At 48.3% G+C, this 22,534-nt stretch overlaps 1 protein-coding gene across 1 annotated transcript; it reads left to right on the forward strand.

Annotated features, from left to right (window-relative positions):
* Positions 1-1,262: 1,262 nt before the first annotated feature.
* INHBB (inhibin subunit beta B) lies at positions 1,263-18,859 on the forward strand. Its single transcript, XM_077449687.1, has 2 exons — positions 1,263-2,989; positions 9,570-18,859. Exons 1-2 carry the CDS (start codon positions 2,617-2,619, stop codon positions 10,340-10,342), a joined length of 1,146 nt encoding a protein of 381 aa, XP_077305813.1. The 5' UTR covers positions 1,263-2,616; the 3' UTR covers positions 10,343-18,859.
* The last annotated feature ends 3,675 nt before the right edge of the window (positions 18,860-22,534 follow it).

Consider the following 22,534-nt stretch of genomic DNA (forward strand, 5'->3'; position numbering starts at 1 on the left):
AGGAGAAGAGTGTGGGGGGAGAGAAGGAGGAGGAGAGTAGGGGAAGAGAGAAGGAGAGGAGGAGGAGAGTGGGAGAGAGAGAAGGAGGAGTGTGTGTGTGTGTGGTGGGGGGGGGTGGGAAAGTGATGGGGGGGAGGAGAAGAGAAAAAGAGGGGGAGAGAGAAGGAGGGAGGAGAGTGTGGAGGGAGAGAGAAGGAGGAGGAGAGTGTGGAGGGAGAGAGAAGGAGAGAAGGAGGAGGAGAGTGTGGGGGGGGGGGAAGGAGGAGAGTGGGGAGAGAGAGAAGGGGAGAACAAGGAGTAGGAATGGGGGGGAGAGGGAGAGAGGAGAGTGGGGGGGGGGAGAGAGGGAGAGGAGGAGGAGTGTGTGTGTGGGGGGGGGGGAAGGAGCACGGGAGGAAAGTGGTGGGGGGGGGGAAGAGAGAAGGAGGGGAGAGAAGGAGGAGGAGAGTGTGGGGGAGAGAGAGAGAAGGAGGAGGAGAGTGTGGGGGGGGGGAGGAGTGGGAGAGAGAGAAGGGGAGAACAAGGAGGAGAGTGGCGGGGGGAGAGGGAGAGAGGAGGAGGAGTGTGTGGGGGGTCAGGTGGAGAGAAGGAGCACGGGAGGAAAGGTGTGGGGGGAGGAGAAGAGAGAAGGAGGGGGAGAGAGAAGGAGGGGAGAGAGAAGGAGAGGAGAGTGTGGGGGGGGGGAGAGTGGGAGAGAGAGAAGGGGAGAACAAGGAGGAGAGTGGGGGGAGAGGGAGAGGAGGAGGAGTGTGGGGGGGGTCAGGTGAAGAGAAGGAGCACGGGAGAAAGTGGTGGGGGGAGGAGAAGAGAGAAGGAGGGGGAGAGAGAAGGAGGGGAGAGAGGAGGAGGAGAGTGTGGGGGGGGGGGGGAGAGAGAAGGAGTAGGAGTGTGTGGGGGGAGAGAGAATGAGGAGGAGAGTGTGGGGGGAGAGAGAAGGAGGAGGAGAGTGTGGGGGGGGAGAGAGAAGGAGGAGGAGAGTGTGGGGGGAGAGAGAAAGAGAAGGAGGAGGAGAGTGTGGGGGGAGAGAGAAGGAGAGAAGGAGAGTGGGAGAGAGAGAGAGGAGGAGAGAGGAGGAGAGTGGAGAGAGAGAAGGGGAGAAGCAGGGAGGAGAGGGGGGGAGAGGGAGAGAAGGAGAGGAGGAGTGTGTGTGGGGGGGGGGGAGGAGCAGGGGAGGAAAGTTGGGGGGGGGGAGAGAAAAGGGAGGAGGGAGATGTAATAGTTTGAAAGGAGTAAGTTCAGAGATGAGGAAGAGAAGAGAGGAGGAATAGAAGAGAGAAGGAGGGGAAAAAGTATGGAGAGAAGAGAGGGGAGAGAGAAGGAAGAGGCAAGGGAGAGAAAAAAGAGAGAGGAGAAGAGGAGAGTGATAAAGAAAGGAGGAGAGAAGGATGACAGAGGGGAGAGAAGGATTGATATTGATGACACAAGTTGTATGAGGAATAATCAGATCAGTTGCTGTGTGTGTGGGGTGGTTGGGGTCGCTCAGCTCCAGCCTGTCAGCAGCTCCTGGCACTGATGGGGTTAAGTTAAAGCGCCTGTAGAGGTGGCAGAGAGCTCAGCTGTGTCCCAGCTGTCACCTCTCTCTGGGCTCCGGGCTGTCAGGGGTTAATCTAGGTGCAGTGTTACAAAGTAACAGAAGATCCTCCTCCCCCTCTCCAGTCCTCCTCCTCCTCCTCCTCTCTGTGTACATAGAAGGGATCAGGTAGCTGGGAGCTCACACAGTCCTCAGTGCAGGAACAGAGCCCGGACCCCCGGGGGCCACTCTGCCTCATCCACCGCTACTAAGGACAGGAGATCCCACATCACAGGAGTTTTCTAATCTCAGCAATCCCACAGGACTGATCCCAGGAGATCCCACAGGACTGATCCCAGGAGATCCCCATAGACTTCTAGTCTCAGGAGACCTCAGAGGACTGATCCCAGGAGATCCCACAGGACTGATTTCTGGAGATCCCCAGAGGCTTCTAGTCTCAGCGGACCTCAGAGGACTGATCCCAGGAGACCCCTCCGAACTGATCTCAGAAGATCCCAGGCAGAGGAGATCCCTCAGAACTGATCTCGGAAGATCCCAGGCAGAGGAGATCCCTCAGAACTGATCTCAGGAGATCCCAGGCAGAGGAGATCCCTCGGAACTGATCTCAGGAGATCCCTCAAAACTGATCTCAGAAGATCCCTCAGAACGGATCTCAGAAGATCCCTCAGAACTGATCTCAGAAGATCCCAGGCAGAGGAGAACTGATCTCAGAAGATCCCAGGCAGAGGAGATCCCTCGGAACTGATCTCAGAAGATCCCTCAAAACTGATCTCAGAAGATCCCTCAAAACTGATCTCAGAAGATCCCTCAGAACTGATCTCAGAAGATCCCTCAGATCAGGATCTCAGGAGATCCCCGGTAGAGAAGATCCCATCTGACAAGTTTCCCGACAATTGACATAGTTGGCGGATCTCAGGATCCTTCCGATCCCCGGTTGAGCGCCTTGTGGGGAGAGTGTGGATTTTTGGGGTCTTGGTGTTGGGTCGGACCGCTGGATGTGTTGTGGGTCGCCGGTGACCCGGAGGGCTCAGGGTGTCGGGGGCCCCCGCTGTGTCGTGTCGGAGTGATTGCTAGCTCTTGGGAACATGCTGCGCCTTCTGCTCCTCTTGGCCGGCGCCCTCTGCTCCGCCAGCAGCCCCACTCCGGCCCCGGACGGCCCCCCGGACACTTGTTCTTCATGCGGGCTCCGGCCCCCGGAGGAGGAGGTGTCCCGGATGGATCAGGACTTTCTGGAGGCGGTGAAGAGACACATCCTGACCCGGCTTCAGATGAGGGACCGGCCCAACATCACCCACGCCGTGCCCAAGGCGGCCATGGTGACTGCCCTGAGAAAGCTCCACTCCGGCCGGGTGAGGGAGGACGGGCGGATGGAGATCCCCAACCTGGACGGACAAGCCATGACCGGCCCCGAGCTCCAGGAGATGGGCACCTCCGAGATCATCAGCTTCGCAGAGACGGGTAGGTGGGCACCCTATGGAGGGTCATAGATGGGGAGGGGGCAAAGGGAGAGCACTATATGGAGGTTTATGTATGGAGGGCAAAGGGTGGGCACCATAAGGAGGTTCATGTATGGGGGTAAAGGGTGGGCACTCTATGTAGGTTCATGAAGGGTGGGCACCGTATGGAGGTTCATGTATAGGGGCACCATAGGGGGGTTCATGGACGAGAGAAAAAGGTGGGCATCCTATGGAGGTTCGTGTATGGGGGGGGCAAAAGGTGGGCACCCTATGAAGGTTCAAAGGGTGGGCACCCTATGGAGGTTCGTGTATGGGGGCACCCTATGAGGTTAAATGGATGGGGGTAAAAGGTGGCCACCCTAGTAAAAGGTAGGCACCCTACAGAGGTTTATGTATGAAGGGCAAAGGGTGGGCACCCTAAGGAGGTTCATGTATGGGGGCAAAGGGTGGGCACCCTAAGGAGGTTCATATAAGGGGAAAAAAGGTGGGCACTCTATGCAGATGGGCAGAATATATTTATATAGATACAGGGGTCACCATATACTCCTCCAGAATATATATGTACACTGGGCATCATATAGAAATGGGTATAATATTTATGTAAGAGGGCATCTTATGAAGGTGGTCATGATATATATATATATAGGGGGCATCATGGGCATACGATATACCGTATAGTATATATTTTTCATATGGAAGTTGGCATATACCGTATATGTAGGTTGGGCAGAATATATATGTACAGGGGCATCAAATAGGTGGGGGCAGAATATGTACAGGGGACACCGGGTACACGATGTACATATTTATATATCGGGACATTGTATATAGGGGTGAGCATAATGGGGTGCCGGCAGGAGATGTGTGTGGGCATGGGACATCAGTTCGGGGAAGCGGGGAGGGCACCGGCCAGTATATACATGTATATTTATAAGTGGGAATTGTATGTAGATGCGGGCAGTATATAGTATATATTGGCAGCCGGCGATGGGTGTATGTGGACACAGGAGACCTGTGCAGAGAGATGACACCGGGGGCATTATATATGGCCATCCTATACAGGAAGGGCACCGGGCATCGTATTATGTAGGTATGGAGCAGGGGCCATTGCATACAATTGCAAGGAGAGCATTGGAAGTATAGCGACCGGCATAATATATATGCGTAAGGACACCGGGCATTGGTGTGTGGGCATGGAGCAGCTGCGCAGGAAGAGCACCAGGCACAGTATAACCATTGAGGGAAGATACCGGGAATCCTACAGGAGGGACACTAGCCATCATATAATGTAGGCATGAGACACTAATTATATTGATATGTGGGCATTGCATTAAAACGAGGGTGTGTACAGAGAGGATACTGACTGAGCAGAATTTGGGTACAGGCGCAGGAAGGATACTGGGCATCAAGTAAACAAAACATCAAACATTGCATGTATGTAGGCAATGGCATAGGGCACCTGAACCGTCAGGGGCATATGTGGCCATCCTATTCATGTGCAGTGATGGGGACTGGGCATCACAAACACACTACAGTGCATTGTACACCGGGTGGGCACTGGGTAGCATGTGCTGAAAGAGGAAATGTGCATTAATCATCATTTATATGTGGAGTTGGTCGACTGGGTATTATATATGGAGGCACTGGATGGACGATATAAAAGTATTATATTTAAAGACTTCCCATTATATGTAGAATAATGTGAGGCTGGCCATTATATCAAGATGCGGTATAAGGACTGGGCATTAAGTGCATGGCAGTGTGAAGACATGATATTGTATCTTGTTAGTGCAATCTAAAGACTTGGCATTATAGGGTCTAGGCATTATATGTGGGGGGCTGGGCATTATATGTCAGGGAAATTAGGGGACTGGGCAATATACAGTATGTCAGGGAAATGTGGGAACTGGGCATTATATGTCAGGGAATAGTGGGGAATGGGCATTATATGTCAGGGAATAGTGGGGAATGGGCATTATAAGCCAAGAAATAGTGGGAACTGGGCGTTATATGTCAGGGAATAGTGGGAAAGTGGGAAGTGGGCATTTATGCCAATAAATAGTGGGAACTGGGCATTATATGTCAGGGAAATTACATATAATGCCCAATTAGTTTGCTGTGTTGGCGCTGTAGTGAAGATGAGTGTCAGGGACCTGTTGTCATTTCTACCAGCACAACCATACAGATGGGAGCCTGTGCTGGAATGAAATCGTATTCTGCTATGCAGGTGGCAATGGCTACCAGATGCCACTTGTGGCTCCGTGGGTACTCCAAGGTTATTCCTCACGCATCGTCGACATTGGTTTTGCTGATTCCCACATTAACTATTTCCATTTTATTGAAAATGTTTGTCACAGATTTAATTCTAACTGCATTTTACAATTAACTGAGATAAATAACAAGGCTTAATATCAATCTTTTTTTCTTTCTTTCTTTCTTTCTTTCTTTCTTTCTTTCTTTCTTTCTTTCTTTCTTTCTTTCTTTCTTTCTTTCTTTCTTTCTTTCTTTCTTTCTTTCTTTCTTTCTCTCTCTCTCTCTCTCTCTCTTTCTCTCTCTTTCTCTCTCTTTCTCCCCCTCTCTCTTCCTCTTTCTTCCTCTTTCTTTCTTTCTTTCTCTCCTCTTTCTTTTTCTTTCTTTCTTTCTTTCTTTCTTTCTTTCTTTCTTTCTTTCTTTCTTTCTTTCTTTCTTTCTTTCTTTCTTTCTTTCTTTCTTTCTTTCTTTCTTTCTTTCTTTCTCTCTCTCCCTCTTCCTCTCTCTCTTTCTCCCCCTTCTGTCTTTTTATTTCTTTCATTCTCTCTCTCTCTCTCTCTCTCTCTCTCTCTCTCCCCTCCTTTCTTTCTTTCTTTCTTTCTTTCTTTCTTTCTTTCTTTCTTTCTTTCTTTCTTTCTTTCTTTCTTTCTCTCTCTCTCTTTCTCCCCTTCTTTCTTTTTATTTCTTTCATTCTCTCCTCTCTCTGTATCTTTCTTTCTATCTCTTTCTCTCTCTTTCTCTCTCTTTCTCTCTCCTTCTCTGTCCTTCTCTGTCCTTCTCTGTTTCTCTCTCTCTCTCCTTCTCTCTCACTTTTTCTTTCTTTCGTTCTCTCACTCTCTCCTTCTCCCCTTCTTTCTTTCTTTCTTTCTTTCTTTCTTTCTTTCTTTCTTTCTTTCTTTCTTTCTTTCTCTCCATGTTTATCTCACCAGATTTAACCTTGCCAGCAGATAATTATGGAGAAACTTTTTGTGGTTTCTTGGTAGCGGGGTATTTGCAGACACCCCCCAACACCTCAGTTCAAAGCTGTTTTATTCAATTGGGCTTCCGCTTCAGATGTGATCTGCGCAAAGTATTGCAGTAAACTCCTTTGTGACAGGGACACCGCTGGGACTGGTGTCATCTATTGGCACTTGGCACTGATAACCCTTCCAGAGAGTCTCACCATGCCTTGAAAAGGGGGGGTGGGGAGGTGAATATTTCATTCACATCCTTGTTAAAGCCTTGGCAGGGAGGTTGGTTGTGTGTGAAGCAGCGGACACTAATGAATGATGGAGAAACAAAAATGCCAGTTATATAAGGAGTTGTTTTGAAGAGTAAGGATGTTAAAAGTGTAGAACTTTTTGTGCCCTCTGTATTTTTTTTAAAACTTTTTTTAAATTTTTTTTTTAACTTTTTCTTAACATTTTTTAAATACTTGTTTTCCATGCATTTTCTTTTCTTTGCATGGCCAGGGTTTTGCCTTCGGGGATCGGATATTTGGCTGCTCTTGAACAATGGCCAAGCCCTGAGGTGTATTTTTTTATTTTTTTTTTCCTCCATGCAAATGAGCTTTTGTGCATTACATGGACAGTCAAGTGTTTCCTGTCAGGTTTTTGAGCGTCAGAAGCTCCATTCCAATGGCCTTGGACAATTGTTTGCTTCACACAAATTATTTCAGTGGCATCAGGTGTCCGCCAGATTCAGATGAATAAAAAATGGTTCCCATGCAGCCACACCAAGGTCCCTTGCGGATCATGTAACAATTTATCTCTGTTGGCAACTCTTTTGTCGCCTGACAAAGTTTCAATTTATAGGCCGGAGTTTTTGGACTTTTTCTACGCACACTTAAGCCAGGCCATAGGCGAGTCGAAAACCGAACAAAGATTCTTGGTTTTTCACATCATTAGTGTGCCGGCTGCGATGCGCGTTTTCCGCGCCGCAATTAGGAAATGCCTGATCCTACATGCTGCATTTTGTTTAGGAAAAACGAAACAAATGATGGGACAATTGCATGCGCCATTTTCATTTTTGATCGACAGAACGTTCGTTTTTCAACTCGTCTGTGGCCGGCCTTACTCACCCTTATCAAAAACATCATCATGTTTGTATAGTAGAGACCAGACTCAGTGCAGCAAATGCCTAAATATGGAATTATAAAATCATAAATAAACTTTAGATAACTTTATTTCTCAAAACTTTTTTAGTCTCTGACATTAAAGAAAGCTTTGTGTTGTTATTTTGATGTAACGTAAGGTTTAGGCTAATGGATGGAAACATTGTTAATGCAGGCACGCAACACAAAACATAAACAACACAACAATAAAATGTTTTTTCATAATATACAAAATGAACAAACATAATATCTTCCAAGGGGAATATATAAATGTTAGTTTAGATTAGCCTTTCTCAACCTTTTTAACTTTGATGGAACCCTTGAAACGACTCTTTTTGTCTTCAGGGAACCCCTGCTAATAATTATTCTATTTACCGCTCATGGTACATTAGTGTGATGGTCAGTGGGAAGAATGTTCCCAATGCTTGTGGTCACTGGGATGAATTACCCCCTTACAGATAGCTAAAAAAAAAAAACAATGGTGTCAGTTGAAACTCATCTAAGAGGCAGAAACTACTTATTACCCAAGGAACCCCTAGCTACCTCTGGAGGAACCCTAAGGTTCCACAGAACCCTGGTCGAAAAACCCTGGTTTAGATGGTGAAGTTGGAAATGTTTGGCCCAGAGATCAAGCGCTCCTAATAGAAGGGTGATTGGGTGCCGTCTTGGGGAACTTCATGATCGAAGGCAACCCACTCTGGGAACTGCAAGACTCAGCACGTGGAGAGATTGATACATAGGACCATTATATTCTAAGCCCTTGTACACACGGTCGGACATTTTCCGACAACCAAATCCGTCGGATTTTGTCCGAAAATGGTGTTGCATACACTCGGTCAGACAAAGTTGTCGGAAAAGCTGATCGTTCATAACGTGATGACGTTATTATATTACGATGGGACTATGTTCAGGCTAGTAGCCAATAGCTTTGGTCTAGGAATTTGATCTGAGCATGCGTGGCACTTCTCTACAAACGATCGGACAATAGCCCAGCTCTAAAACTTTGTCGGTCGGATATTCCGACGGAAACAGTCCGATGGAGCCCACACACTGTCGGATTATCCGACAACACGGTCTGATCGGACATTTTCCGTCGGAATGTCCGACCGTGTGTACAAGGGCTAAAGAAGAACTCTCTGTTGTTCTTAGCCCCTGTACACACGGTCGGAGATTTCCACAACCAAATCCGTCGGATTTTGCCCGTCGGATTTTGTTCGTCGGATGTTGTCCGAAACTGTTGCATACACACGGTCGGACAAAGTTGACGAAAAATACGATCTTTCAGAACGTGATGACGTAATTTCGTTACGATGGGACTACATTCAGGCTAGTAGCCAATAGCTTTGATGTAGGAATTTGATCTGAGCATGCGTGGCACTTGGTCCGATCAAAGTTCTCTACACATGATCGGAGTATGTCCGATCGGCCCAGTTGGTCGGGAAATATTTCCAACATGTTGGAAAATTGGGTCCGACGGATATTCCGACGGAATCAGTCCGAGATCATCAGCTTCGCAGAGACGGGTAGGTGGGCACCCTATGGAGGTTCATAGATGGGGAGGGGGCAAAGGGAGAGCACTCTATGGAGGTTTATGTATGGAGGGCAAAGGGTGGGCACCATAAGGAGGTTCATGTATGGGGGTAAAGGGTGGGCACTCTGTGTAGGTTCATGGAGGTTCATGTATAGGGGCACCATAGGGGGGTTCATGGATGGGAGAAAAAGGTGGGCATCCTATGGAGGTTCGTGTATGGGGGGGACAAAAGGTGGGCACCCTATGAAGGTTCAAAGGGTGGGCACCCCATCAATAGCTTTGATGTAGGAATTTGATCTGAGCATGCGTGGCACTTGGTCCGATCAAAGTTCTCTACACATGATCGGAGTATGTCCGATCGGCCCAGTTGGTCGGGAAATATTTCCAACATGTTGGAAAATTGGGTCCGACGGATATTCCGACGGAATCAGTCCGATGCATACCACACACAGTCGGATTATCCGACGACACGGTCCGACAGGACACATTCCGACGGATTCTCCGACCGTGTGTACAAGGGCTTAGACCAACTAAGTTCATAAGTTTATCCTTTAGTTGTAATTTTCTTAGTTAGGACATGTTGATATATAAGGTTGACTTCAAACTTAAAACAAATGATCAATTTTCTTCTGTGTTTGAAGTTTTTTCTGTCCTGTTTTACCTTCTATGAGCTGTTTTTTTTCTCATTTTGTTTGCTTTCTTCTACAGATGACGTAACAGCATCTCGAGTCCGACTGTCTTTTACCATTTCAAATGAAGGCAATCAGCACCTGTTCGTCTTCCAGTCCAATCTGTGGCTTTACCTGAAGCTGCCTGAGGTCATAGAGAAGGTAGGCAGGAGAAAAATCCGTATAAAACTCCACTTCCAAGACCCGAACAACCCTGCCAAGATGGGCTTGGTGGAGAAGAAGGTGGACATCCGAAGAAGTGGTTGGCACACGTTCCCCCTGACGGAAACCATTCAGGCCCTCTTCGAAAAAGGAGACCGAAGGTTGACCCTTGAGGTTCAATGCGATGGCTGTGAGGAGTTGTCTGTTAGTCCAGTGTATGTTGACCCAGGGGAAGAGTCCCATCGACCCTTTTTGGTTGTCCATGCCCGATTAGCCGACAACAAGCACCGGATCAGAAAAAGAGGTCTGGAGTGTGATGGCCGCACCAACCTTTGCTGTAGGCAGCAGTTTTATATTGACTTCAGACTTATTGGGTGGAATGACTGGATCATAGCGCCATCTGGTTACTATGGCAATTACTGTGAGGGTAGCTGCCCAGCCTACCTTGCGGGAGTCCCAGGTTCAGCATCATCTTTTCATACGGCAGTGGTCAATCAGTACAGGATGAGGGGGCTCAACCCCGGGACAGTGAACTCTTGCTGTATTCCTACGAAACTGAGTACAATGTCCATGCTGTACTTTGACGATGAGTACAACATCGTAAAGAGGGACGTTCCTAATATGATTGTGGAGGAATGCGGGTGTGCATGATTACGATGCCAGGACAATCTCCACTTCCCCTATACCTCTGACAACGGGATGCCAAGGCGCAGTAGCGTTTGGAGGGCAGAGATTATTTCACAATTGCGCTCAGTGCCAGTCTGTGGACGTCCAGCCTTCTTCTCAAGGCATACAGTATGAGAACTGTCCAGCGACCGCCACTCATGGAGGACCCGCAGAACGTTCCAGTGCCAGCAAGTCTCTGGAAAAGGAACAAACAGGTTTCCACTGAACTTTGAGGAGTCCTAACTGTTACCAGGGAGGGGAAAAAAAAATGCTGCGTTCCCAAAGTCCCACTTAAGTGACCTACTGAGGAACCAACTGGTCCAATGAGCGATGTGGCGGATATTCACCCAACGCTCTAACAGCACTTCCAGTGAGGAATGTACAGTTACATTGTAGCTGAATGAAGGGATTGGCTAAACTTGGTCTCCCTGAGTTATTTCAATGTTGTGCAGAGGACTGCAAGCCTAGAGACACCGCAAACCACAACGGACTTCCTGCCCGTGGCCTACAAGTCCACGGCGCAGCCTCAGGGCCCCCGTCCAATGAGGCCTTCTACATCTGCAAGCCTAGAGGCACCACAAACCACAACGGACATCCTGCTCGTGGCCTACAAGTCCACTGCGCAGCCCCAGAGCCTCGTCCAATGAGGCCTCCTTCAACTGCAAGCTTAGAGACACAGCAAACCACCACAGACTTCCTGCGCGTGGCCTACAAGTCCACTGCGCAGCCCCAGAGCCTCGTCCAATGAGGCCTCCTTCAACTGCAAGCTTAGAGACACAGCAAACCACCACAGACTTCCTGCGCGTGGCCTACAAGTCCACTGCGCAGCCCCAGAGCCTCGTCCAATGAGGCCTCCTTCAACTGCAAGCTTAGAGACGCCGCAAACCACCACAGACTTCCTGCGCGTGGCCTACAAGTCCACTGCGCAGCCCCAGAGCCTCGTCCAATGAGGCCTCCTTCAACTGCAAGCTTAGAGACGCCGCAAACCACCACAGACTTCCTGCGCGTGGCCTACAAGTCCACTGCGCAGCCCCAGAGCCTCGTCCAATGAGGCCTCCTTCAACTGCAAGCTTAGAGACGCCGCAAACCACCACAGACTTTCTGCGCGTGGCCTACAAGTCCACTGTGCAGCCCCAGAGCCTCGTCCAATGAGGCCTCCTTCAATTGCAAGCTTAGAGACGCCGCAAACCACCACAGACTTTCTGCGCGTGGCCTACAAGTCCACGGTGCAGCCTCAGAGCCTCGTCCAATGAGGCCTCCTTCAACTGCAAGCTTAGAGACGCCGCAAACCACCACAGACTTTCTGCACGTGGCCTACAAGTCCACGGTGCAGCCTCAGGGCCTTGTCCAATGAGGCCTCCTACACCTTGTTTTTCTTTTTCTTTTATAATGTGTACAAATGCGACTGTGTTATAATATGCAGAATCTATTGTCCTAGAGAGAATCCGACATGTACAGGAAATTATGGAATGGGAACAGAAAAAAAGTACAGATGATATATATATAAAGCTATATATATATATATATATATTTATATATTATTTTTATAACCCCTCTTTGATAATGTAATGGCCTGAAAAAAAAAAAAAAATGTTCTGCTGCAACTACATCCTGCACTCAAGGAGTTAAGTCTCGGGGATGTTCCTGTTAAAGGGGGGGCGTGCGGATATAAGGCCGTGCCCCATGCTCTGGGGAGGTGGGAGGGGCTTCCATGATACACAGCACTTGCAAACCGCTAGGTACTTATTTCTGCAGCACTTGCACTTCTCACTGCCTTGAGGTACCTGACCATGCACTTACCTTCACTTACTGTTCAGAAGAACCCCGCTCTTACTGCTTGGGGCATAAGCTCCAGCAGAAGGGGCTGAGGCAGCAGGTGCTAAAACTTACCGTAAACCTGTAAAGGGTGGTTCACTAAGGCCAGTCATTTTTATGCCAGTTTGGTAAATTTGTGCTTTTACTTTAAAAAAATATTCAGACTGGGAAAATTGAGTTTTTTCCAAATTTTGGAGGTGGAAGTCCATCCAAACCTTGGATAGCATGAGGAAGAATTGCAACCTCCGTCACGTTTTTTTAGTGCCGCCTGTGTGCCCGTTGGGAAGATTAATCCTGCCCTAGTGACAGTTGTCACCCAGATGAAAAAAAAAACAGAAGGGAAATCTCAACTTTGTCAGTTGTCATAGATTAGGGGACTCACCCAGTGGGGACCGCCGTTCTACTGACGACTGTGGCAGATGGGATTTCTCCTCAATTTGTACTGTATTGTTCTTTGTGTGGTCACCGGGGCAGGAAGTGACTGAAAATCTCAACAAAAGTCACAGGCAGCCATAAAAACCCAAGAGATGCCCAAATTCCTCCCTACTCTGCCCAGCCTGGTTGGAGTTTACGCAATTAAAAAAAGTAACATGCTGTGCATTCTATCACTTTACATACAATCCGTGCCTGGGAAAAGGGGCGGGCAGGAGGGACAGCCGCCCAGGGCGCAGTGGTAGGGAAGGTTACTTCTTCACCACATGCAATCCCCAGATCAGAGGCTAGCGACCAGCAGGGTTCAGATCAGTGCTGGGACAAGGTTATCTACAGCCCGGTGAAAACATACCAAACTGCACCCCCCCCCAAGATGCATGAGCATCACGTGTCAGCAAAACCCCCCCAAAATCTGCATGCTTACCCCTAAGCTTAAATTCCCCCTTCTCCCCAGTACAAAATACACCTCCCTTGCTGAAATCCCCCCTCCCAGAACAACCCCCCCCTCCCCGCATACCCAGAATCCCCCCAGCACAAATGCGCACCACCCAAAAAAAAATCACCCCTCCAAGCTCAAATTTCCCCTACGTGTACACACCCTCTCTCCCCCTTCAAATCCCCCTCCCAGCACAAATCCCTCCCCCCCCCCACTCCTCCTCCTAGCACAAAAAACAGCCAATCCTCCCTACTAGAACTAATCCCGCCCCCAACAAAAAATTCCGCTCATAACACAATTCCCCTCCCACCCCCCCACCATATCATCTCTTCTAGCACAAACCCCACAAATCCCCCTAAATCACCACTGATAGCACACCCCCCACCCCTAAATTTACCCTCCTATAATAATTCTTGTACCCTGCTGTCCTACAAATTCCGCCTCCAAAATCAAATCCCCTCCCATCCCCTTGTGTTGCCCCCCCGCCCCCACCTCACATAATGCCACACTGCCCAGCCCTTGTCCCTGGCCCTGATTCAGACTCATGTCTACTCTGACAGCTGCTGATGCCACACATGCTCCATCCACCCACTCCCAACCCCTCCTGCCCACAGCTGACACAGAAAACACACCGGGCATCCACCCACTCCCAACCCCTCCTGCCCACAGCTGACACAGAAAACACACCGGGCATCCACCCACTCCCAACCCCTCCTGCCCACAGCTGACGCAGAAAACACACACCGGGCATCCACCCACTCCCAACCCCTCCTACCCACAGCTGACACAGAAAACACATCGGCATCCACCCACTCCCAACCCCTCCTACCCACAGCTGACGCAGAAAACACACACCGGGCATCCACCCACTCCCAACCCCTCCTACCCACAGCTGACACAGAAAACACACCGGGCATCCACCCACTCCCAACCCCTCCTGCCCACAGCTGACGCAGAAAACACACACCGGGCATCCACCCACTCCCAACCCCTCCTACCCACAGCTGACACAGAAAACACATCGGCATCCACCCACTCCCAACCCCTCCTACCCACAGCTGACGCAGAAAACACACACCGGGCATCCACCCACTCCCAACCCCTCCTACCCACAGCTGACACAGAAAACACATCGGGCATCCACCCACTCCCAACCCCTTCTACCCACAGCTGACACAAAACACATCGGGCATCCACCCACTCCCAACCCCTCCTGCCCACAGCTGACACCGGGCATGCACCTACCTTCTATTTGCTAGAAAGCAAGCAATTGACCTGTAGTAGACACTCCATGGTGACCAAAGGAGGCTGAGAATGGGCTGTGGGTGGCACACCCATTCTAATGCATGCATTAGGATCATGGGGGGGCAGTTCCGTATATTTGCCCTGGGTGTTGAACAAACCTGTCCCAGTACTGCATACAATATATGTGTGGGCAACTATCACTCTCCCAAATTTAGTTTTAATTTATCCAGAATATTTCCTGAAATTTTCACATTCACCCGGAAATGTTTCTTGGAAAACCTTTATGGAAACCATTTAGTGAGAATGATGGGATTTCTATATCGTGATGATAAAAATATATAGCTTTCCATTGCTTAATCACTGTAAAAATGCTGGTTGCCTGGCTGATTCTGGCTTCAGTCCTCTGCTTTAGAGCAAGCATGGAGAGCTACTGATGCGAATACCTGTCGTGGCACAAAAGCAAACACCCCCACCCCCACCCCTGCGCAGGAGACGGACGGGCAGGCAGGGATCAGAAGCCCCCTTCGGAGGCAGATGGGAGGGCTGCTGCTCCTCGCTCGGGGGCCGCTGCTTCTCTTCCCAGGCCGAGCAAGAAGCGTGTCCTAAGACTCCCTGGCCAATCGGGTCTCGGGACTCGCTTTCTGATTGGCCAGGAGGAGAAACAGGAAAGACAATAGCCAATATTAATTTGTAATTGTCACACAAGTGGGTGGGCACCCTTTTTTTAAAGCCAATTAGAGCCTTAGGCTCTAATTACGTGCTTCAAGAAAGAAAAAAAACCCATTGGAATCCATGCGTCCGGCATGCAGATTAGGGGGCTGGGCGCATAGATGGGGGGGTGACCCCCCTGCGCCGCCACTGGAAAACAAATAATGCTTTTTTTCCAAAGTAAGAATGCCGCCTTTACTAAACCACCCCGGAACTATTCAGCTCTGGTACGATAGAACCCAACTCTTTCCTTCCGGTGATTTCGAAGCTGTAAGGCAGCAAAGGAAGCATTTGTATAGTAAATATAATCTATGACCTGCCATGTTTCCTAACGAGCGAGCCCCTGAAGCACCCAATGAGAAACGCGCAACAGAAAATATACGTTATTAAGCAGAAGCCCTAAATGAAGCCGTGTCTATGGAAAGCCCACCACCTAGAAGGCTGCACTCCATAGACACAGCTTGTCCTGCAGCAAAATTGAAAAAAAGTGCAGTACATTGTTATGACGTCTTAGGCTTGGCGCACGCTTAGAGGGCGCTCTTCTGTGCATGGCACGCAGGGCGGACTGTTTGTTTGAATGGGCTGCCCTAATTGTGAGAGATGTGAAAAATAGGTTCCAGATTCTTTTTACGAAACGCGTCGCGCCGAATCATCACCTGTTGCTGCGGCACCGTGTGGTTTGGTGCATTAAAAAGTGTGCGTTGGCAGCTGCCCGGGGGGGGGGGGGGGGGGTGACGCCAATGAACAATTATTGGCCCCTGACATGCATCTGCTAAATGCGTGCCAGGAAAGCGAACGATTTTGCAAGCGTTCCTGGCACAGGAAGAGATGAATCGAGCCTCACTGTATACAAATTAGTTAAGCAAATTGTTTTTTTGTGAAATTGTTGCAAAATTTCTTCCCTTGGAATCCTGCCAGTGACAGCTGACAGCCCTTCCTGTTGCGGGCTGATAACCCTGAGCACAAACGACAAATTGAAGTTGTGGCGCAAACACATGTTAATGCACCATCCATGGTTTACGAAAGGAGCCAATAGGAGTTCCCAAAACGCCTTGCCACCCTGGCTTGTGTCCCACGGTGGCTTTCCTCACTTACTGGAGCATTGGACTGGGTTTGCTGTCACCAGAGGCTCTTCCGGTGGACGTCTTCCATCCAGTGTGGCATGACTGCAGATAAACTCTTTTATTTTTATATTTCTGTGAAGTTGCATTTGGCTTTTTAATTGTAATAAACCCATTGAAGCTGCACTTAGCTGGCGCCCCCTTGTGTTCCTTTTTTGACAACCTCAAGCTGCTGCCTTAGCTGGCGCCCGCCTTGTGTTCCTTTTTTGACAACCCCAAGCCGCTGCCTTAGCTGGCGCCCCCCTTGTGTTCCTTTTTTGACAACCCCAAGCCGCTGCCTTAGCTGGCGCCCCCCTTGTGTTCCTTTTTTGACAACCCCAAGCCGCTGCCTTAGCTGGCGCCCCCCTTGTGTTCCTTTTTTGACAACCTCAAGCCGCTGCTTTAGCTGGCGCCCCCCTTGTGTTCCTTTTTTGACAACCCCAAGCCGCTGCCTTAGTTGGCGCCCCCCTTGTGTTTCTTTTTTGACAACCCCAAGCCGCTGCCTTAGCTGGCGCCCCCCTTGTGTTCCTTTTTTGACAACCCCAAGCCGCTGCCTTAGCTGGCGCCCCCCTTGTGTTCCTTTTTTGACAACCTCAAGCCGCTGCTTTAGCTGGCGCCCCCCTTGTGTTCCTTTTTTGACAACACCAAGCCGCTGCCTTAGCTGGCACCCCCTTGTGCTCGTTTTTTGACAACCCCAAGCCGCTGCCTTGAAATTAAAAGCAGCGTTGTCAGCCTGCTGTGTACACTCTGCTGGCCGTTGGACTGCCTATCAGGTTTATCAGATACAGAGGTGTAATTAGAACCTTCAGTGCCCCGGTGAAAAAAAACATGAAGGCCCCCCCCCCCCCAAGACTCCCAGGCCCCTTTCTGTTGGCCCTCCCTTTCGAGTCCAGGACCCTCACCTCCGGGCGCAGGGCCTTTTACTCCCATCAAAGGGCCCTTTATTACAGTGGGATCCATTCACATGTTCTGCAATGGGCCCCCCTTCCTGCTGTCTAGGCGCTCCCCCCCCCCATGGTGGCAGAATGCCAGGGTCAGGTCACAAATGCGACCTTTGTGACCCTGGTAGTTCCGCCGCTGATCACATACACAGCCAACTGAAGGAGGTCACATGTCAGGCTGACAACGTTCCTGCCAGCTGCACGGCAACGGCTTAGGGTTGTCAACCTGCAACAGGAAGTTCCAAATTTTCAAGAGATTCGCAAAATAAAAAATATATTTTTTTTATAAGAACTACAGTGAAGCTTGATGCCAAACATACTGAAAAATAAATTTTGGGTTGACATGCACTTTTAGGTCCCTTTTACACCAGCGGACTGATCGGGTCCACCTGTCTGTTTTTCAGGCAGACCCGATCGGACCACCCACTGTTCTCTATGGAGCAGCGGATGGCGGCGGACACCCAGCCGGCATCTGATCCGGTCCGCTAAGAACAGACGGATGGGGATCCAGTCCCCTCCATCTGGCAGATGGAAACGTACAGGTGACCACCCCATAGAGAACATCGGGCTGTGTCCGTGATCCGCTCTGCATAGCGGAGCAGACACGGACCTGTCATTCGCTGAGCAGACGGATCCGCTTGGACGGATTCTGCTTCTTCTGAAAGGGGGCCTTTTAGCATTTGCACACTCTGGATGCTTCTGAGCCTGCACATAAGAAACCAAGGTTGGGCGTGGAACGCTGATTACAGTTTAACGGTTCGACTTCTCTGCCTTACAATATCCAAAAGTCGTAGTTTATAGGCCAAGGGCAAAATATTGGCTTCAAGGTGGAGAAGAACTACAAGTCCCAGCAAAGTTTGGCTGCAGCGGGTACAGCTTGAAACCCGTCGCCTGCCTTTGCCTGGACCGGAGACATCCATATCAGGAAGGCCAACATATCATTCCACGTGACATGACAAACACAAGTGGACTCGTGGCTTCCCACTTTATGGGGTGGGGGGGGGGGGTGGGTCGAACCGTAACACCCCCCGCCCCCGCACCAGATCGTGGACTGCTATATGTTCCCCCCCCCCCCCCCCTGTCCCTTGAGCTATGCATTTCAATGACATCCAACCAGGCGCTGTGGATTTGACACAAAAAAAATAAAAAAAAATAAAGTGTACTATTTTATTTTCTAATATATATTTTTTTATACTTGAAATAAATTCATTCGCTTTGTTCTTTTTTTTTTTTTTTTTTTTCTTAAGCGAAGGATTATTTGTGACGTTTTGCACTGAATATGAATAGAAGCATGAATAGTCAAAACTGCCATTTGTAAAAGATAAAAAAAACAAAAAATAAATTGATATTTTTATAGTAACTGGATAAATATTTTTTTTTTTTTTTTTTGCGTTGTATTATACATAAATTTGGAACCAAAGAGGCCAACATGATAGAAGTCGCGGTATAGCTTTGCGGCTTGGTTCTAGTGTAAATACGTTTTTTTTTTTTTTTGTTTTTTTTTTTTCACCTGCCTCCCTTCAGGCCTGTCCGCTCCTTCCCCCGGAAACCAATGCATCGTGCGCGTTCATGTCAAGGTGTTTTATTTCTTTTCAATGCGCACATGGAATGTAGAACCATTTTTATTGAAGCGTAAATATATTGTGCATTCCTAAATTCAATGTTTGTTATTATTTAATTAAAAAAAAAGAAAAAGAAAAAAAAGCATTCACGGTAGGTTCTGTTACATCATAATAATTTAAAACCAAACTTTTTTTTTTTTTTTCTCACTTAGATTTGCTATAAACAGCAATCTCTTGTGGTGTACAGTTTAAATAAAGAAAAGAGTGGAAAACAATAAATATACTTTTGTCATCAATGTCAACCATTACAGCTAAATACACTGTTAAAAAAAAAAAAAATATATATATATATATATATATATATATATATATACATCTCTCTCTCTCTCTCTCTCTCTCTCTCTCTCTCTCTCTCTCTCTCTCTCTCTCTCTCTCTCTCTCTCTCTGTCTCTGTCTCTGTCTCTGTCTCTCTCTCTAGAGTCTCTCTCTCTCTAGAGAGAGAGAGAGAGAGAGAAAGAAAGAGAGAGAAAAAAAAAAAAATATATATATATATATATATATATATATATACCGGTATATGTATATAATTATTATATTATTATTATATATATATATTTATTTATATATATATATATTTATATATATATATGTATATATATATATATATATATATATATATATATATATATATATATATATATATAAAATTATTATATTATTATTATTATATATATATTTATTTTTATATATATATATATATATGTATATATGTATATGTATATATATATATATATGTATATACAGTATATATGGTACATAAAATTTTGTAGCGGTCAAGTATTCATTGGAAGGAAATCCGAATAGTTACAGAACTGTATCCATAAATGGCGAAGCTCAGTTCCCGATGCTGCGATTTGAACGTTATCTGACTTCCAGCGCGACTTTGCAATCGAGACTTGCAATTTGAATTAGACTTCAGTGAGATTTAAAATGCGACTTTCATGCAACTTTTACGTTATGGAACCTCGGCTTAGGTTAAAAGCCCTCTGAAGCCGCATACTGTTGCATCAAAGCCGCATAGATTAAGGTAATCTTGGCAACTTTTGTGATTATTTTTTTTTTTAACCTCTTCCTGCCGGCCGTACGCATATATGTGGGCCCTATGTAAACATTTGCATAATTGCGATCGGGAGCTTTCCCATGATGTGACCGCTGTGACAGCCAATCGCATGACCCGAGTGCCGACCTCCCTGCATCTATAAGCTCTAAAAGGGCCAGGAGGGGGCGGTGGCAAATGGTTAACATTGCAGTCTATGGCACTGAAGTCACACCAAAGATGCAGAAAAGTAGTGCAGAAACTTATTTTTAAAGTGGTACTAAACCCAGGAGCCTACATTCACTATATCTGGTCTCCCCAGGACTCTGCATTCACTATATCAGGTCTCCCCAGGACTCTGCATTCACTATATCTGGTCTCCCCAGGAACCTGCTTTCACTATATCTGGTCTCCCCAGGACTCTGCATTCACTATATCTGGTCTCCCCAGGAGCCTGCATTCACTATATCTGGTCTCCCAGGAGCCTGCATTCACTATATCTGGTCTCCCCAGGAGCCTGCATTCACTATATCTGCTCTCCCCAGGAGCCTGCATTCACTATATCTGATCTCCCCAGGACTCTGTATTCTCTATATCTGGTCTCCCCAGGAGCCTGCATTCACTATATCTGTTCTCCCCAGGACCCTGCAGTCACTATATCTGGTCTCCCCAGGAGCCTACATTTACTATATCTGCTCTCCCCAGGAGCCTGCATTCACTGTATCTGGTCTCCCCAGGAGCCTGCATTCTCTATATCTGGCCTCCCCAGGAGCCTGCATTCACTATATATGGTCTCCCCAGGAGCCTGCATTCAATATATCTGGTCTCCCCAGGAGCCAGCATTCATTATATCTGGTCTCCTTAGGAGCCTGCATTCTCTATATCTGCTCTCCCCAGGAGCCTGCATTCACTATATCTGGTCTCCCCAGGACCCTGCAATCACTATATCAGGTCTCCCCAGGACTCTGCATTCACTATATCTGGTCTCCCCAGGAACCTGCTTTCACTATATCTGGTCTCCCCAGGACTCTGCATTCACTATATCTGGTCTCCCCAGGAGCCTGCATTCACTATATCTGGTCTCCCCAGGAGCCTGCATTCACTATATCTGGTCTCCCCAGGAGCCTGCATTCACTATATCTGCTCTCCCCAGGAGCCTGCATTCACTATATCTGATCTCCCCAGGACTCTGTATTCTCTATATCTGGTCTCCCCAGGAGCCTGCATTCACTATATCTGTTCTCCCCAGGACCCTGCAGTCACTATATCTGGTCTCCCCAGGAGCCTGCATTCTCTATATCTGGTCTCCCCAGGAGCTTGCATTCACTATATATGGTCTCCCCAGGAGCCTGCATTCAATATATCTGGTCTCCCCAGGAGCCTGCATTCATTATATCTGGTCTCCTTAGGAGCCTGCATTCTCTATATCTGGTCTCCCCAGGAGCCTGCATTCACTATATCTGGTCTCCCCAGGACCCTGCAATCACTATATCTGGTCTCCCCAGGAGCCTACATTTACTATATCTGCTCTCCCTAGGAGTCTGCATTCACTGTATCTGGTCTCCCCAGGAGCCTGCATTCTCTATATCTGGTCTCCCCAGGAGCCTGCATTCACTATATATGGTCTCCCCAGGACTCTGCATTCACTATATCTGGTCTCCCAAGGAGCCTACATTTACTATATCTGGTCTCCCCAGGAGCCTGCATTCATTATATCTGGTCTCCCCAGGAGCCTGCATTCTCTATATCTGGTCTCCCCAGGACTCTGCATTCACTATATCAGGTCTCCCCAGGAACCTGCTTTCACTATATCTGGTCTCTCCAGGACTCTGCATTCACTATATCTGGTCTCCCCAGGAGCCTGCATTCACTATATCTGGTCTCCCCAGGAGCCTGCATTCACTATATCTGGTCTCCCCAGGAGCCTGCATTCACTATATCTGCTCTCCCCAGGAGCCTGCATTCACTATATCTGATCTCCCCAGGACTCTGTATTCTCTATATCTGGTCTCCCCAGGAGCCTGCATTCACTATATCTGTTCTCCCCAGGACCCTGCAGTCACTATATCTGGTCTCCCCAGGAGCCTACATTTACTATATCTGCTCTCCCCAGGAGCCTGCATTCACTGTATCTGGTCTCCCCAGGAGCCTGCATTCTCTATATCTGGTCTCCCCAGGAGCCTGCATTCACTATATATGATCTCCCCAGGAGCCTGCATTCAATATATCTGGTCTCCCCAGGAGCCTGCATTCATTATATCTGGTCTCCCCAGGAGCCTGCATTCTCTATATCTGGTCTTCCCAGGAGCCTGCATTCACTATATCTGGTCTCCCCAGGACCCTGCAATCACTATATCTGGTCTCCCCAGGAGCCTACATTTACTATATCTGCTCTCCCCAGGAGTCTGCATTCACTGTATCTGGTCTCCCCAGGAGCCTGCATTCTCTATATCTGGTCTCCCCAGGAGCCTGCATTCACTATATATGGTCTCCCCAGGACTCTGCATTCACTATATCTGGTCTCCCCAGGAGCCTACATTTACTATATCTGGTCTCCCCAGGAGCCTGCATTCATTATATCTGGTCTCCCCAGGAGCCTGCATTCCCTATATCTGGTCTCCCCAGGACTCTGCATTCACTATATCAGGTCTCCCCAGGAACCTGCTTTCACTATATCTGATCTCCCCAGGACTCTGCATTCACTATATCTGCTCTCCCCAGGAGCCTGCATTCACTATATCTGATCTCCCCAGGACTCTGTATTCTCTATATCTGGTCTCCCCAGGAGCCTGCATTCACTATATCTGGTCTCCCCAGGACCCTGCAGTCACTATATCTGGTC

The sequence above is a fragment of the Lithobates pipiens genome, unplaced genomic scaffold (genome assembly GCF_037356315.1).
Source record: "Lithobates pipiens isolate NorthernLeopardFrog02 unplaced genomic scaffold, aLitPip1_a1.2 Scaffold_22, whole genome shotgun sequence".
Classification (NCBI taxonomy): Eukaryota; Metazoa; Chordata; class Amphibia; order Anura; family Ranidae; genus Lithobates; species Lithobates pipiens.

What these genes read in the sequence shown, in the direction of transcription:
- INHBB (XM_077449687.1), top strand. Translation starts at nt 2,617, where the DNA reads ATGCTGCGCCTTCTGCTCCTCTTGGCCGGCGCCCTCTGCTCCGCCAGC. An exon ending in CATCAGCTTCGCAGAGACGG is followed by an intron (nt 2,990 to 9,569) that starts GTAGGTGGGCAC and finishes TTTCTTCTACAG; the next exon opens with ATGACGTAACAGCATCTCGA.